This window comes from Pogona vitticeps, chromosome 5, assembly GCF_051106095.1.
Source record: "Pogona vitticeps strain Pit_001003342236 chromosome 5, PviZW2.1, whole genome shotgun sequence".
In the NCBI taxonomy this organism is placed as follows: domain Eukaryota; kingdom Metazoa; phylum Chordata; class Lepidosauria; order Squamata; family Agamidae; genus Pogona; species Pogona vitticeps.
This window is the reverse complement of record NC_135787.1, coordinates 110,661,079-110,678,883: the sequence shown is the minus strand read 5'-3', so window position 1 is coordinate 110,678,883 and position 17,805 is coordinate 110,661,079. Positions and strand designations below refer to the sequence as shown.

The 17,805-nt window shown below is 40.0% G+C and overlaps 1 protein-coding gene across 1 annotated transcript; it reads left to right on the top strand.

Moving 5' to 3' along the window:
- Nucleotides 1–1,242: 1,242 nt before the first annotated feature.
- On the top strand, nucleotides 1,243–17,718 carry LOC144583003 (phytanoyl-CoA dioxygenase, peroxisomal-like). The gene is made up of 9 exons (XM_073000759.2): nucleotides 1,243–1,414; nucleotides 6,523–6,578; nucleotides 8,270–8,380; nucleotides 8,775–8,943; nucleotides 10,246–10,327; nucleotides 10,777–10,958; nucleotides 11,854–12,003; nucleotides 13,744–13,878; nucleotides 15,046–17,718. Exons 1-9 carry the CDS (start codon nucleotides 1,301–1,303, stop codon nucleotides 15,097–15,099), a joined length of 1,053 nt encoding a protein of 350 aa, XP_072856860.2. The 5' UTR covers nucleotides 1,243–1,300; the 3' UTR covers nucleotides 15,100–17,718.
- The last annotated feature ends 87 nt before the right edge of the window (nucleotides 17,719–17,805 follow it).

The window sequence follows — 17,805 nt, the reverse complement described above, 5'->3', positions numbered from 1 at the left end:
TTTCACATGTACAAGAATCCTTACCAAGAAACTAGCTAGATTAGTTCATTGAAGGATCTGGATCACTAAGCTTAAGTGATCTGTGATCTGCTGCTACTAATGACCTCTGACATCTGATTAGATGAAGATGTGCAGCTACTGAACTGGTATCTGGATTCTGTAGGAAAGTGTACATGAAGGCAGCCTTTAACCATCACCAATGACATATTTAGAATGCTAATGCACATTATGTTTTCAAAACAATTGTATGTATTATCTGTAATAACTTGCAATAATTCTATGATGTCAGCCTGTTACTCACATCTTGCAGGTGTGTAGTGAAAATTGGGAGATTATGAATTCCCAGTTATTGTTGTTTTATACAATTGTAGGCTTTGTTCTTATTCCAGAGCACAAGAATGCAAGTAAATGTACATGCCTATCATCAGCATTTGAGTGGAAAACGTAACTGTTGTGGGAAATAAATCAATACACATAGAACTTTATCCAGTTTATTGGGAATACTGTATTGTGCAAGATGAGCATAATTAAGAACATAGTACAGTATAGCAACAATTTTAGTTTTACATCTGCTTTATGATTCTGAAGTTCCTATTTAACCATTTTATTCCTTTAAAAAAAATATTACGGAGGCTCTCAATATGTAGGGAAACAATAAAAAGTTTTGTATCATATTTGAATCCTGTTCAGTTTCACTGGGCTTAAGCCTTCGTGGACTTGTAGCCAGTTCTTCAGATGCAGGCTACAAGGCATGAAAGCTCACGCCAGCTAACACTGGGTCTTTTAAGATGCCACAAGACTTTTCGTCGTTTGGCTGCAACAGATTTACACATGTCTAGCTCCTTGGGGATTCTTCCATGTGGGATTACTTACAGAAACCCTACAGGGTTTAATTTTGTTTTTTTAATACATATTTAAATATGTGCAGAGTACATATTTGAATGATAGTGATGTGAATCAAAGTGTGTTTCCGCCTTTTCTATCATCTTGCGGCTTCGTGAACGTGCTTTTCGTACTCGTGGTTGATCTCCGGTGCCCTTCCCGTGCCAATCTCGACGGTTTCCTCATCGCCAGGCAACGCGCCGCCCATCTTATCCTGAGAGGTTGTCTGACATTTTGACCCTCGCCCTCTGAGCGGTTGAGGGAAACCTTTCTGCCTTCCGCCCATTAGTGGGAGGAGCCGGGATGGGTTCGTCACAGAAAGGAGCCAATCAGGAGCCGAAGCTGGGAGGGAAGCCGTGGCCGCCCCATTCCCTCTTGTTTTACGCGAAGGGCTTGAGGGCTGACTCCCGAAGGCGTCATGGAGGGAAGAGGGACGGAGGCGCCGGCGGCCAGGGCTTCTCTCCGGCTGAGGACGGTCCTTCGGCACCTCGTCTCCTCTCGACCCGCGGGCCTGGCCGGTGTCGCCGCCCTTGTATCCTTTCTGTGGTCTGGGGTGCGGAGAGCGACGGCGGGGGTGGTAAGCCGGGAAATCCTGTTTTGGCTCTGCCTGGTGTTTCGGGCAGGGCGACCGCGGTCTCTTCGCTTCCCTCCTGCGTCCCGAAGTCCCTTTTACTTCTTTAGTGGTTGCCAGCTGACCGGGAGGAAGGCAGGATCGGTTGGGCTTCTGTGTAACTGGACAGTTGCCGAGTCTGCAGAAAAAGAGGGGGAAACCAGGCTGTGTGTGGAGGTGGCTGACCCAGAAGTCGGCAGGGAACAAATGTTTTCCTTTGCAGAGCAAGCGACAGCTGAAAGTGGAACAGCAGGTTTGCCTGTTCAGAAAGTTGGTGGCTCTCTTTATAGGCAGCTTTTCAGACAAGCCAGCTGGCTTCTTGTTTGTGTCTTGTGCCAAGGCAGCAAAATGTGGGGTTCGTTCAAACGGGAAGGAATCGCTCCTGGCTGAGGACTGCCAGGTTCATTGCCATCCTAGGACAAAGGTTTTTAATTTCTACTTATCAGGCTGCTCAGAGTCCAGTAGAAAAAACAGGTTGGTAATTATTCCTCTGAGATTAGGGTAATAAGAGTGGATGCAGCAGCAGAGGGGCTGCTGCCCCCGTTCATAACTGTGTTTATAAATCATAGAATAGTGAAGTTGGAAGGGTATAAAGCCATCAAGTCCAACCCCCTGCTCAATGCAGAAATACAAATCAAAGGATATCTGCCAGCGGGTTGTCTTAAGTTTATTTTGAATGCCTCCAGTGTTGGAGCACTCACCACCTCCCGAGGTAATTGGTTCCACTGTTGTGCTGCTCTAACAGTTAGGATGTTTTTCCTGATATTCAACAGAAATCTGGCTTCCTGTAACTTGAGCCCATTGTTGTGTTTCCTGAATTCTGGGATGATTGAGAACAGATCCTGCCCCTCGTCTGTATGACAGCCTTTCAAGTATTTGAAAATTATCATATCACTCCTCTGTCTTCTTTTTTCAAGGCTCAACATACCCAAGTCTTTCATAAATATGACATTTATATGCCATTCAGTAAAAACTAGAAATACAGCATGATAATGTCCAATGAAAAAACACAACAAATCATAGTAATAAAAACAATACAGAAATTAAAATAAAAATAGAAGTAAAGATGGGGCAGGTGCATTTTCCAGCATTCTTGTGTTGCAGGGGTAAAAGGGATTAAATCTGCATAGATTTGTTCTTTTATGTGCTCATTAAAGGTACCCAGTATGGAACTCAGCATCTTCACACAGTTATACAGTGCTTTAGCTAAATTAAAATCAGCTAAACTATGAATAGCTGTTAATTTGTTATCTTTAAAGGGGGGGTTATATAAACACATGGAGATTAAACTATCAATAGCTCCCGTCTCAGTCACAGTGTGGCTCTTAATACCAGTTCCTATAGAGCAGACAGGAGGGCCTGGTGTGCTTTGGTCCATGGGGTCATGAAGAGTCAGACACAACTTAACTACTAAACAACAACATAGAGCAGAAGTAAGAGCTGTAGTTGTCCTCATGGCCTGCTTATATAATTCCCATTAGTATGTATGGTCAGTCAGGTGGGAAATACCTTGCTAGATTAGGTATATCTTTCGGGTCATCCAGCATGTCTCTTCTCATATTCTTACCCTTTTAATAAACTATGGCAGTGTTTTTAGCTTAAAAAGACCTACAGAGTTTTGTGAGGAATGTTCTACTTGCCTAGCACAAACCGAACAGTTGGTTGGTGGTAATAGTATGCCCATCCTTCAAATCCCTGTAATTGGTCAGTTTGCAGTTTTATTTATAAAGCATTTGCAAAGCGTAACATACTGGCTGAACAATCCTGTTGGTATAAATTTCCACCTTCCTTTGTAGGAGTGGGAGAGGACAGCTTTAAGAAACAGTGATTTGCATGTGACCACTGACATGACTGAGATGGGAATTTGAAACACTTTCCCAGGCCAAGTGTGCTGTTGGTGCCACTATCTCGCAGATCAATCTCCCTGCATTGTTTCACAGAAAAATAGTTGATAGGAAAACTGTTTTTCCCCGTGGTATTTTAAAACCAGTGTAGTAATGGTTTTCTGTTTTTCTGTCTGCATAATACTTCAGAACTTTGTACCTGTTACTGTTATATAAGAGGCACATGATGACTTTGTTTATCATTTGGTTTTGTTGGCTCTCTACACTTCTAGATATACCAGCATTTTACAATGGGCAAGAATCAGGCATTTTTAATGTCTCCCTAAAATTTATTGCAGTTTGAATACAAATACTGACTGCTCCCTTTCTTCTGTGTTTTGTTTGTATGTACACAAAAGTGGTGGGTGCAAAATTTCTTATTAGATCTCCCCCTGCATTATTTTGAGGAATAAATGGAAACTTAGTTCTCAAACTTGCAACAGGTTAGTCTGTTGGAGAGTCTAATGAGGCTATTGCCTGCTGTTGTTTATCTGCCTTGCAATTCTTGCAGATTAGTGAGCAACAGTTTCAAGTTTATAAAGTATGGCAGAGGCCAACAACCTCCGCGTCTGCGGCCCGGTGTCAGTCCGTGGCCCGAGCCGGACCAGGCTGCGGAGTCAGACCTCCCCCCACCCCCGCATGGACTCCCCCCGCACAGCCTGCTTGCGCCTGTGCACGCACGCCTATGCCCACATGAGCACTCCCCCACTCCTTCATGCATATGCATGAATGCGCCCTGAGCGTTATACTTTGTGAATTGACATGAGCTCCATCATGCCCACACGAACACTGCACTGCCCTTTGCGCATGCACATGAGTGTGCTACCCCCGCATGAGCATCCCCACTCCTTTGGCCATGCGCATGAGCGAGCGCGCATGTGCACAAGCGCAGTGGATGCCCCGCCTTCCCCAGCCAGTCCACGGGGCTAAAAAGGCTGGGGAACGCTGGTTGCTCAGGGAAGGGCAGCTTTGGTGAATAGAGACCAATTTTCTGATCTTGAACGTTCTGAGAACCACAGAGACAAAACATTAAAATGTATGAGGGCAAAAATGAAACTGCAAGTGCCTAGAAATATATTTCCAATTTGGGAAAATGACTGTTTTGCAAAGTTGGGGTGAGTGAGGAATGTGACCTATTCAAAAGGCTTCCAGGAGCTGGAATGCACATTGTTTACATCAAAAGAAGGGGACGAGTGATGGTCAGGGCTGCAAAAGCAGGTCTTAGTGCTAACAGTTTGCCCACCCCACTGTGATGGAAAGGCTGTTTTGGCCCATTAAGTTATAAGACTGCCACAGTAATTGCATGAATTTCAGATCTGTGAGGCTTGCCAGGGCTCCAACTTAAACCATGATACAGTTATTTATATATTATTTTATATGTTATTTCATTTCTCTCCTGCCTTTCTCCCAGTAAAGTCATGCAGAGCAAAGAATCATTTAAAAAGCCTAAAACCACAAAAAGTTCTTATATTAAAGCAACTAAACAAAAGAGCATTAATTTAAAATATATTAAAAACACATAAGGAAACAATAAAATATACAGCATCCTAATTAAAACTCTTTTGTCAGGAGTCTGTTCAGTTGCCAAAAGACAACAGTCTTTCATATAATCTGGAGCCAGGCTATGGAGTGCTTGTTAGATCATGACCAGTGCTTTGAATTGCGCCTGGAAATAGACTGGCAGCCAGTGGCTGTCCTCATAGGCACATTTGGCATGGGAAAGGGCCTTTTCACGGGTTCCTCTCAGATTATGAACACCCTTCCATGACAGTATACACTGGCTTCTCTTCCTGCTGTCCTTTCACCAGTGAGCAAGATGTGTATGTGTGTAGTGAGTTTCTAGTTTTTGTTGTGGCACCTTAAAGAATACCCATTTTTAAAAGTGTAGGTTTTGGGGGACTGTTGACAACTTCTTCTAATGAATGGAGTGTTACCTGAGTAGCAGATATTCACCCATGTGATTATATGATGAAGGAGGACAAAAAGGAATAGAAATGCTGAAAATTGATTATTATTTTGTCATTGTAAGTATTAAAAAAAGTTTTTCATTTCCATCAGCTCAACTGATCGTTTTGACCATTCTCCCTTTTTGCAGCACTCTGAATGCCTTCTCCAGTCCTCTGTCTGCTCCATAGAGTTTGTGAGCCCTTTGGAATAACATAGGAGGTCATATGAGGGATCTTGGGAACAGGTTTGTCGTTGGATTAAACTGCTGCTTTGCATCAACTGTCGAGAGCTCTTTGGTTATAAAAAATGCTTGCCTTCTTGATGCAAGTCTCAGCAGGAACATTCTTAACCATGACATTTTTAAAAATAGAAGAGAACAGACACATTAGTGGTGGGCATGTACTATTACTACTGGTATTGCTATTACCCTTTATTACAGTGTACTGGGAGGATTTAAGATAAGCAAGGGATTTTGTTCTATTGGGATATAGTAAGCTTCACTTCACAAAAAAGTGGCTGAAGTTCCCACAGGATCTTAGTAGAAGGACTACCAGAAATGTAGACCACCCTGAGGTCTTTAGAAGGGTAGGATGAAAATACAGTGGTGCCTCGCTTAGTGATCGCTCTGTTTAACGAAGAAATTGCTTAGCGATGCAGTTTTTGTGATCGCAAAAGCAATCGCTTTGCGATGTTTCCTATGGGGAAAATTCGCTTTGTGATGATCGCGGGGAAGCGATCATTGCAAAGCGCCCATTTTCGGCCAGCTGATCGGCGGTTTCAAAATGGCCACCAGAAAACAAAATGGCCACCTGCTGTGTTGCCTCACTTTAGAGGCACCGAAAATGGCTGCCACACTGGAGAATGTTCACTTTAAGGTTAGTTTTTAGCCCATAGGGACGCATTAAACGCGTTTTAATGCGTTTCTATGGGCTTTTAAAAATCGCTTAGCGATGTTATCGCTTAGCAGTGATTTTTGCTGCACAGATTAACATCGCTAAGCGAGGCACCACTGTATATAATTTTGAGGTAGGACTGTGATCTTCATTTGAACTGAAAAACTAGACTGAAAAATCCTATTATCTCTAAGATAATAGAGGGGAGTAATATAAATTTTATAAGCTACTTTAGATTTCTTTTGATCCTGAATCTGTTAAAAGTTTCCTTCTCTCCAGATATACCTTTCCTTAATTTATTCTGTAGACACATTTTCCTACTTCAGCCCAAGTTGCTACTGCAAAATATCCAGTACACTTCCGGTAGGTATTTTTTTAACCTGTTTTCTTGCATGAAAATGTAGGTGAATTATTCCTACATTCCACGTGACATGAGTTCAAGTTCAGTGAACTTTTAATAATTTCAGGTCAATTAGCTGTTAAATTGCTGACTCAAATGAACCTGGTCAATTTTACTTACTTTATTACTTTATTATTATTACAACCATAGGTCATCCATGTTAGATATACAAGACTAAAATACAATAATATATCATAAAATATCTAGAATTGATAGAAAATAGACTGAAATTCAGATTACAAATTCTTTATCTAATTACTGCAGTGATTTAAACATCTGTTTCCTTATTCTACAAGCCACTGCACAGAATTTTGCAACCTTAGCTGTAATTTCATTTGAGGAATCAGAGAAGAGAAAAGAGATGTAAAATATATTGGGTCTACCTGGATAATGTTTTAAAAGTGAGGAAGTAAGTAGATTACATTAATCTTTATAAGATATCCAGTACAATAGGACACGTTCCCCAGTTTCCACCCTACCAGATGGGCAAGGGCAAAGACTTTGATCCCTCTAAAAAGACTGTAGGCAGAGCATTGTAATGGGCCAGTGTAAAAGTTCTCTGGTGTCAAGCAGATTATAAATTATACAGGGTGATTCCCAGCCATTAACTAGTTTGGGACTTGTGACTGTTAATTTTGCTATTCTGCAATATTATCCTTTCTCTCTTGAGTGTAGCAGTTGGAGGAAATGATTACCAAATACCAGACTGTAAGAAGAAATAAAACCATTGCCCACTTTTCCAACCTTTTCAAAACAGAAGCTTTCTCAGTTTTTGTTCTTCAGTTCCTTCTGTCACCATTGGTTCCCCTTCACCATCTGTGTGTTTGTAGTAAAAATAGGGTGCATTTCACAGAGCAATACTATTAGAAAAAACCCTGTTACATTGAACAGTTTGTCCCTTCCAACTCTGCAGTTCTAAGATGATGAGGATGATTTACAGTGGTGCCTCGCTTAACAACAATTCGTTCCAGCGAAATCGCTGTAGAGCGAAAATGTAAAGCGAAATAAAGCCTATTGAAGCACATTGAAAACCGTTCAATGTGTTCCAATGGGCTGAATAACTCACCGTCCAGTGAAGATCCTCCATAGGGGCAGCCATTTTCGCTGCCTGTAATGTATTAAGAACTGAACTGTATATAGCTTGTTTTGTATCAAAAGGCCTCTAATTCAGATGTTTATGGACCACATTTTCTGTCACAACCTTGGCAAATACAGTACCTCGCGTTCTCCACAGTGCTTGCTTGTGGTGCCGGACATTCCCAGGTATATGTAGTTAGTTACACAATAGTTTGCAGGCAACACGTTTTAGTTGCTGATAATGGCAAAATGTTCTGTTACATGGAGATATCAGCAGTAGTGTATCAGCTGTTGTCTATGAGTTGAGTTAGCAGCTCTGGAGTTTCTTGCAACATCGGTTGAAGATTGTTGCCAAAAGCAATTAATTTCTTACCAGGTTCAAGCATCACTATTAGGTAAAATCTCCATATACTTTTCCTGGGAAAAACAAACAAGCCTTTCTAATTCAGATGTCTATGTGCCATATTTTCTGTCTCAGCAATCTGTGCTTTCAGGCACCACAGAAATATTTAAAGTTGCTTTCTCTTCTCTCAGTATTTCTTGTGATTGCAATGATGATGATTTGGTATTTCCACAGTTACACATTGGATAATAATCTTCTAAGCCCAGAGCAGAGGCATTTCTATGAGGAGAATGGTTATCTTGTCATTAAAAATCTGGTCTCCGATGAGGACATTGAACGTTTCAGGTAAAGTACATGTCATTATCCTAGTCACATTGAATAAGATTTTATAAGACATACTGGTTACAATACATAGATCTCCCTTGAGGTGTTCGTTACAATCTCGTGTGTGTCAAAGAGGACCTGAAAAGTACAAGACTTCCCAGTCCAAATAGTGCCTTGCCCATCACATTTGAAACTTGCTGGATACAGTATTCAAAAAATGCCTGTTATTTAGAATGATCTGGATATAATTGATAAGTAGAAACCAAACCTTTTCAGAGAGAATTATGAGGCTGTGTAGATTGTAAATCCTATCCAATTTGGTTTTTAGGGACAACAGAATTGTTTTAGTAATGGGATACAATTTACCAATTGTTTTTTGTTTTTGTTTTATTTTGTTTTCTAATCCTATCCTCAGAGATGAGTTCACAAAGATCTGCAGAAAGGAGGTGACTGTACCTGGGCTGGTGATCATGAGAGATGTGTCAATTGCCAAGTCAGAGTTTATTTCAGATCAGAAAGCAATTTCAAAAATACAGGATTTTGCATTTCACGATGAGCTCTTCAGATATTGCACATTGCCTCAGGTAAAAGAAGGGAATATTGTATATTAAGGCCACAAACGATTGCATTACAAGATTCTCAGTCATATATTCAAGTAAAATAATTGTGGAGATCATGTGACACTGGCATGTGGTCTTCATAGCCCATTCTAAGGATGTAGAGATATATTGCTGCCATAAGAAGGGCTTGTTCTAAATGTGTATTTGCATAATTGAGGGGCTGACCTAGTATAGCAGTGATGTTCTGTCAAGAACATAGACCACAATCTGACAGAAGTTGAGACAGAGCAGTAGTCTCATGATGCTGGAAATTGTTTACAACCCCACCTTTATTTTAAAGTCAAAAGTACCCATCCAGAATCCTTCCTCCTTCAACCACAGTTTGACTTATGGGAAACAAACATGCAGGTACACCTGTGATCCCTGTATAAACTACTTTGACCTGAAGAGAGTGGGTTTTGTGGGGGTTTAAGTTGGAAAACGATCTGAAGGAAGGATTAGTTTTCTCTTCACAGGAGTTACTTTTTTCTCCTTTTTAGTTCATTCACCAGCCTATTTCTCAAATGACCAATTCATTTCCTGAATGACCATTTTTCCTGCTATATTTTATTTTTATGCGCTAGTTAAAAATCTGCCGCACTCTGAGACAGCTGCTGAGTTATTGCCACTTTAACTGCCAAATCAAATTATCTGTTGCCAGAATAGAAAACTGATTGTAACTTGTGAGAAAGGTTATCACAGAGGTAACCCTTGCTCCTCTCATCTGAAATCCCAGGTCAAATACTGCCCAACAAAATCCTAATCCCAATCTACAACCCCCCCTATAAACAACCCCACAGTAGATGTGATCACATGTTAGAGGTCTAGTTTGGCTGGGACCAGTGTTGGAGAATGATTAGAACTAAGAAGTAACTTGCTTTTTGTGGCTGAATTCAAGTAAAATTATGATTATCACAATATGAATTAGGCAAGGAAACAAAGCCATGTTGTACTTGTAGAAAATGTAAAAACAAGGCTGAGTAATGATTTTGGGATGATGTGAGTTGCTAAGTCACATTTGGCATACAGTATTGTGTCATGCAGCCTGTGCACAGGTAGCAGAGCATGTAATCTCATCAGCCTTACAAGCTGTGGGTGATTGTGGCTGGCCTCTTCCTGCTTCCTCCTGGGAACTGTAGTGGGGAGTCAAGCTCCTAACCCCTGTCTCCGCAGCCAGGTGCTGCAATGCACTGAGCTACATCAGCACTCATACCACATAATATAATGGTTTTAGATATGTTAGCCGGTTTGAATGTACTTTTTGATGCATCATTTTCTTCACCTTAGATTGTGAAATATGTTGAGTGTTTCACAGGACCGAACATCATGGCTATGCACACCATGTTGATCAATAAACCTCCAGATCCTGGTAAGGAATTTTTGAACAGATTTACACTACTGCATTGAAACAGGCAGACAGTTTAATGTATTGTGAAATCTGGCCTTTTTATCTTTTCTGGTTCAAATTTCGGAGCTAGCTACTATATTAAAATGAATACTACTGGTGTGGTTAACTAAGTAGCAGAAAAGTGGGGTATAAATTTATAGAAGTCCCAAATGACAAGTGGTATTTGTGTAATAAGAACCAAAGTTGGACTGCCATTGTGCTTTAAACATTATTTCACCAAAGTGAATTTCTCAGCATGTGTGTTATACTGGTGTTTTTCCACTTGAAAGGAGGAGGATTCTGAAACAGAGAAATTTTCCAGCCACCCTATTGCTATAATGGATGGATGTGTACAGTTCGTAGAAGCTTAGAATTTTACTTTATTTTAATAACACAACCTGAAGATATGATAATTCAAATAATTTTTACAGGAAGGAAGACTTCTCGCCACCCAATGCATCAGGACCTGCACTACTTCTCATTCAGACCTGCAGATCGTATTGTCTGTGCCTGGACTGCCATGGAGAGAATTGATCGCAGAAATGGATGCTTAGTAGTATTGCCGGGAACCCATAAAGGAGACCTAAAACAACATGATTATCCTGATTGGGAGGTAATTTGAGTGAGTATGAGGGAGTGTGCAGAAGCGGGGAGGAAAGGAATGTTAACCAATGTGGATGTAGCTGATTACAGTTAAAAATTTTAGAACTAAGAGGTTTTTTTTTTCATTGCCTTTATAATCTTCTTCCCTGGGTGCATTTGGAGATTACATTCACTACCATCCTATTTATTTATTTAATACCCCACCTTTGTGTAAAAAAAAGGGAATTCAAGCTTTTAGCAGTCTCCATACAGTAGAGCTGAATTTTGCAAAAGGATATAGTGCTCAAGTGCTTTAATCAGTGAATTACTGGATAATTAAGCTACTCACTGTGAATGTAGCACTGGTTGCTGTGAGAATGCCAGATCTTTGACAGCAAATGAGAGCTCCTGATTGTCAACTACACTACACAACAAATTGCCTTCTTTTTCAAAAAACAAAATGAAACGAAAAAACTCCCATGGCCCTAAAACAGGATGTGAAGGCAGGGATGTGGGAAAATGATGAATAACTCCTCCTATGGGTCATTATTGGCCCTACCAAGGCAGACCCCTTCTTTCTGGAGTCTGCATTGGAGGCTGCATGTTGTCTGCCCCCTTCATATGCTAAAATTCATATAAGGGTATTGTTGGTTTGATTTTTTTGCAGGACATATACTTGTAGCACTGTTCCCAGTATTTTTAGGGATGTCATGATTGATACTTTTTTTACAATAATGATAGTTATTGCTAGGTTATAACACATGCTTTTTCCTGATTTTAAAATCAGTCAGCTATGAATCTGTAAGTACCAGCTTCTAACATGGCTTTCTCCCCAGTAACTTTGAATTGAACTTTCTGTGACTCAGTTCCAAAGTGGGTGTATTCCTATTTCTATGAGTAAGGTAATTTTTATGTTGATTTTCCAGGGTGGTGTAAACAAGATGTATCATGGAGTGCGTGATTATGACAGAAGTATTCCAAGGGTTCATCTTGCTATGGAGAAAGGAGACACAGTATTTTTCCACCCTTTGCTAATCCATGGCTCTGGAATGAACAAGACTGAAGGGTTTCGGAAGGTAAGGTGCTTGTTCAAATTACAGGCTGCAAACACCTGGGGCATTTCCTTTGGAAAAATACGTTTCATAAGTCAAGACTCTCCCATCTTTTCAATTAATAACTGATCTCACTTTTTAATTGTTTAAAAAGTTTTGAAAGGTGAAAGATAGTTACATATTTTCAGTTTAAATCTAGAGTACAAAAAAGGGCACTGGAAAGTTCACCATCCAAATCATGCAACCTCTCATCAGTGTAAATATAATCTGGCTGCATCAGCTATGTGTACCTGTGTATTGGACATATTTCATTATTACTGTATGAAAAGATCCATAAATGTTGCTGTTGGTTTAATAATACATTTTACTAGGTGGGTAGGTGCAGCAGTATGCCCTGGGAGAGGGAGTTGTGCACGAATCGACCATGACATCATAGTACAAAGGTCCTTGACTAGAGATGGGGGTATTTGTATACGAATACCCCCGCACAGGTGGAGATGATGAGGGTCCAGCCTCATGGTGCCGGACGGTCCACTCACTGATCCACTGCTGCAGATAGGTGAGTGGACTGTCCGGCACCATGGGGCCGGATCTCGTTATCTCCACCTGTGCGGGGGTATATGAATATGAATACCCCCATCTCTGTTCTTGACTATTTCACTTAAAATATTAATATCAAAATCTAAGGTGAACCACTAAAATTTCTCCAGTTCTTTGCTTTGAAAAAGTCCCCACTCTGCCCTGAAAACCATGCGTGTAGCAAGCAAAATCCATTTCCCTTGGGAAGAGTATCTGGGATAATTAGATTTCAACAGGACACTGTTTTGCACCCAGCACCAGCATTCCAGGAGGATGGCTCTAAAAAGCAAAGTGTTTTGGAAAGATTTCCACCACTTTGTCAATGTGACACTTTTAGATAGCCTTTGATTGGTTTTGAAAATTAAGCAGGTTATTTCCAATGTTTGCCATAATTTTGAGTCTGTCCCAGGTGTGTATTAGAGAGACAAGACACTCACATCCAGTAAAAATCTTCGAATGACCTGGTAAGGCTTTGACTTCAATCTTAATCACTGAATTTTCCAGTAATACAGCAGTGAGGAATAAGATAGGAGCTTGTTGTTCAATACATCATTTACAGCAGGGCTGAGCAGCCTGTGTCTCTTTGTCTGCTCTTATGCAGCTCTCAGACTGATTTCAGGAGCTCTCTGCAAGTAATTAGTTTCAGTGGTGTCCAACCCTGGCCCTCCAGATGTTCTTGGACTTCAACTCCCAGAAGCCTTCACCACCACCTCTGCTGGCCAGGATTTCTGGGAGTTGAAGTCCAAGAACATCTGGAGGGCCAAGGTTGGACACCACTGGTTTAAGCTTTTATAGCAGCACCCTGTCTTGCCCCCAGTGGTCTGCACAGTGGTGAGGAAGAGGGAGGGAGAAGAAAGGGTATGCAGCCCCCACTGCAAAGTAATAATGATAATTAAAAAAAACCCTGAGAGAATGCTACACATAGTAGAAGAAAGGGTTTCTTCTCCTTTGTTTACAATGAAACACCAAAGGTGGAATAAAGATGACACGAGCTTCAAATGTATTTTCAAAGTAATGTGCAAGGAAACATACATCCTCACTGCAAACAGCTGTAGGGACTTTTTTAATTATGTGTTTGGGAAATGTTTAGAGCTTCCCCCTAAATACGCTCACCTTGCGCATTCTTACAAAAAAGCAAATGCCACAGCTTCAGCTTTAATGTATTCTCTCGTTTTTTTAATGCAGGCAATCTCTTGTCATTATGCAAGTAGCGATTGCTACTATATTGATGTGAAAGGTACTTCTCAAGAGAACATTGAGAAAGAAGTTGTAGAGATTGCAAAAAAAAAGTATGGTATAGATTCGTCTATGGCCCTGAAGGTAGGTGGTTTGGTGTTTGTTTTGTAATGTTTTGGATCTGAAGCACTTGATATTATATGCCTTTGTCTTGCACTGATGTTCTAGAAATAGCCCAGTCAGGACACGTTCCAGGATGTCGCACACTGAGCCTTAATTCTTTTCTGAGAGCTGGGTGTGTTCAGTAATTACTCCCATGGTACAGACCAAAACTAAGACATACCTAGTTTTCTACCTGATATGCTGAAGGGTTCTTGCTGACTTCAGGGCTGTGTAAAATGATAACTAGAAAAAGCAGAAGGTGATTAAAGTGCAACCACTTCATTCTGAAAATGTCTCTCTGGCTCCAGAAATTTCAGTGGGCATTCTGCCCCACTTTCCATCTCAGACTCCAAACGATCCTACAGGGATCTGGGCTAGTAACTAATCTTTCTCTAGTGGAAGCTCAGATTCTCAGAAAGTGGAATTTCTATGCCTTTTCATATGTTCAGTACCATATATACAACCCCTGGTTTATAGTGAGGCACAATGTAATACAATATTGCCAAGGGAGTGTTTAATTCTTGATAACCTTTTCTTCTTCACACCTTGGACAAATTTGTGAATTCAGCATTCTAAGAATCAAATCTTTTTAACAGGAACTTTCAGCACCTGAAAGCTACAAGTTCAATATTGATTAGCAAAGTTAGACAAAGGGAAGAAGATACAGTTGGGACCGAGTGAAGGATATGGGATTTGTACACAGAATTCACAGAATTTTTAGGTTTTAAGCAGCTTTGGAATATTACTACATAAATGGTGTAGAAAGCAGGAAATCATCTTATTCAGCCTCAGTTATCTCTTCCATGAAGCTCTTTGTTAAATAGACAGCATAGCTAAACAGCAGAGAACCTAGCAGCATACAGTCCTAACTGAAAAACTTTACTAATCAAGACAGACCTCATACCGACTGACATTTTTTTCTTATATCTGTCAATTAATCCTTTAAGAACCTATTGGCTGACACTCCACACAATCTGACTGGTTACACATATTCTTTTACACAAATAATACCGCTTATTCATTGTTCTGCACACAAACTCCAGTAAAACACATTTAATAATACAATTTATATATACAGAGAGAGAAAGAGAGAAAGACACTGAGTTGCTTTTTATATATATTAACATTTCCTCTTCATCTTCTTCTTAGGATGCTTGGAGATTACGAGCTCGTCTTGTTAAAGGAGAAAGAAGATCTCTTTGAAATGTTATTCAGATACCCAAAGTTTGAATGTCATATGCCGAATTCCTGGACTGCCTAAGAGAAAATGTGATCCTATACATAAATTTACTCAGTACTTCTTTTTAGCTATTTTTTTTCCCAAATATTATAAGTTCATAATAATCTCAAAGAATTCTGAAACATAATTGTATATGAAAAGGAATCTAATGCTGAACCTCTAGGCATATTTACTTGGAAATAAGTTTTTCTAAACAGTAGGGACTGACGTCTGAGTGAACAACCATGACTTTAACGCCTCATGTTAGTTTAATTATTTGAACATAAGTGGTGTGCTTAAATGAACAGAGTTTAAATTTTTTTAAAAAAAAAAATTCAGAATAGTAATCAGGAACTGTATTCTGTGTCCTCTCCTAAAATGGGGATATAGTATAACAGCTGATTTCCAGCAAGGATCATAATTAAGTATGAGTGGCAGAAAGGCATTTGATCATTTCCTGCTTTATTTGAAGAAGTGGTTTTTAGTATCTCAGTCTGCATAATTCTGGCTTCTTATGCATATTGTTACATAACTCCATAACCAATATAGATCCTACCATATTTTCTTTTTCAAAAAAATCTTGAGTGCTACATCTGTCAAATACTGCAGATGTGAATTTTTGTCCTGTTTAATTCAGCTACCAGCCACCCTTGAAGAGAGAATGGTCTAGTGCCTTAGAAGTCACTGTGCAAAGGTATAAACTTCCACCTTGAAACAATGAAGTGTAGGTTGGCACAGCTGTACATTTACAAAACTGAGATAGACTTCTGAAGTGGTAGTAGTTTATAGGGTTCAAAATGTTTCATGTATTCTCAGTAGTTCCTCATTGCTGAGGATAGTGAAAAGCCAAGCAGACTATAGAGAGCTCTGAAAGAGTCTGTCCAAATTAGATGAATGAACAAGAAAATGGCAAATGCATTTTCATGTAAGGGATGTTGGGGCAATTTTTTAAAAAATCTTCACTTCTCAAAGATACTGCTATAATCTAAACTGGTACTTTAGGAAAAGGATTTTAGGATTGTGGTGGATGCAGTTCATCAAAAATGTTGATCCCTATGAGTGAATGAATAATATGTTCGGTATGTTTATTTTGGTCATAGATGGTCAAGATACAATCTGAAAAATTGTATCTGAGTAAATTTTACGACATTATATACAGTATTGAAAGGTTAAAACAAGATAAAGTTGGGCTAAACTGTAGTCCACATTCTGTTTGCACAACTTAATTTGAGGCGGGGGGCCGAGGGCGAGGGCCAAGATTCCATTATCAAAGGACTGGTGACTTTCAGAAGGAAAGAAACATTCTGGAAAAGGTTTCAGTAATAGAGAAGTATGTTTGGCCCTATTCTCCCTATACAAATACATGCCAGCATCCTTGGGCAAGAGCTTTGATTTCCCCTAAATTGGTTCATCCAGATGCACTGCAGCCGTGGAAGTGTTTATTAGGCAAAGTATCAAAGCTTCCAGTAGAGATCTTGGGATTGTGCTGGAGAGTTCACTCAGACTGTTGACCCACATTATGCAGTTACTGTGAAATGCAAAACACAGGCAAGCAATTATTAGGCTAGTTGATGCTGCCCATAATATATTTGTACAGATCTGTAGTGCGTCTAGTTTAGGTTGACGTAGCCCCCAAAAGACAATGTTGTGCTGAGAAATGTTTCAAAGAAATGCAGTCCAAATTATGAAATGACCAAGGTGCCTTTCCTATGGGGAAAAACTTTTTAGGTTTTTCAGTTTTTATAAGAGGATGATCAAAGTGGAGATGACGGGGAGAAAGAGGTAGGTGGAACATAGAAAACAGAATTGGAAAGTGGATTTTATTCCCTCTCGTAGCCTAAGAGCTTTTGGTCAGAACTGATTAACAGGCAGTTCAAGGCAGAATTCACAGAGAGCCTAACTAGTTTATGAAACATACTGAGAGAAACTGAAGTCGTTGTTAGCTTAGATTGCTTGCGAATTAGGCAGATTCAGAGGAGATTTTTTAAAAAAAGAGGTTTATTGGTGGCTCTTCCTTGTAAGGGATAACTAAGACCTCCAGGTTCAGAGGCAAAGTGCCATTCAATGTCATTTGCTGCCTAGCAGTGAGAGTAGAGGATGGTTGCCTTTGTAGCCTACTTGGGGCTTCTGGGGACATCAGACCAACTGCTATAGGAAGCAGCATCTTAGACTATAATGATTCAGCCCTTAATAATCAAAGTTTCCTGGGTTCAAGTCAGTGAAAATTATTGCTGGGTGAGCCTGATTGCAGCCTATCGCCCTACAAAATGGCAGGAATGTATTGTTTCCACGTGTGTTTAGTCTCTGAAAACAGGATGGAAGACATGCCTCTGAATGCATAAAATCTTTCAGAGGTGGTCACATGGGTGGGCAGTGTGGAGCACTTTTGAGCAATGCGCTTTTTCTGTTGTTGAGTAAGATAATATTTTTGGTGGCTAGGAGCAATAGTATATAAGGATAAATTAAATACGATGGAATGGTGGTGGTGAAATAAAGGCCCTCTTGTGCAATGTCTTTCATCAGTCAAAATTCTGTTTTTAAAATTGTCACCTGTAAAAACAGAATAATTTTTGTTGCTGTACTGATAAAATATGAAGCATAAATGTGTCATGTGTGGTGTATTATTAGCAGTGAGAGAGAATGGGAGAGAGTGAGTGTATGTTTTATGATGATCATTCAACCATTTCCCA

Bases quoted from the DNA above. Each gene is read 5' to 3' on its own strand.
- LOC144583003 (XM_073000759.2), top strand. From the start codon at position 1,301: ATGGAGGGAAGAGGGACGGAGGCGCCGGCGGCCAGGGCTTCTCTCCGG. The intron at 6,579-8,269 runs GTAGGTATTTTT...GTATTTCCACAG, and splicing joins AAATATCCAGTACACTTCCG to TTACACATTGGATAATAATC. The intron at 8,381-8,774 runs GTAAAGTACATG...TCCTATCCTCAG, and splicing joins GAGGACATTGAACGTTTCAG to AGATGAGTTCACAAAGATCT.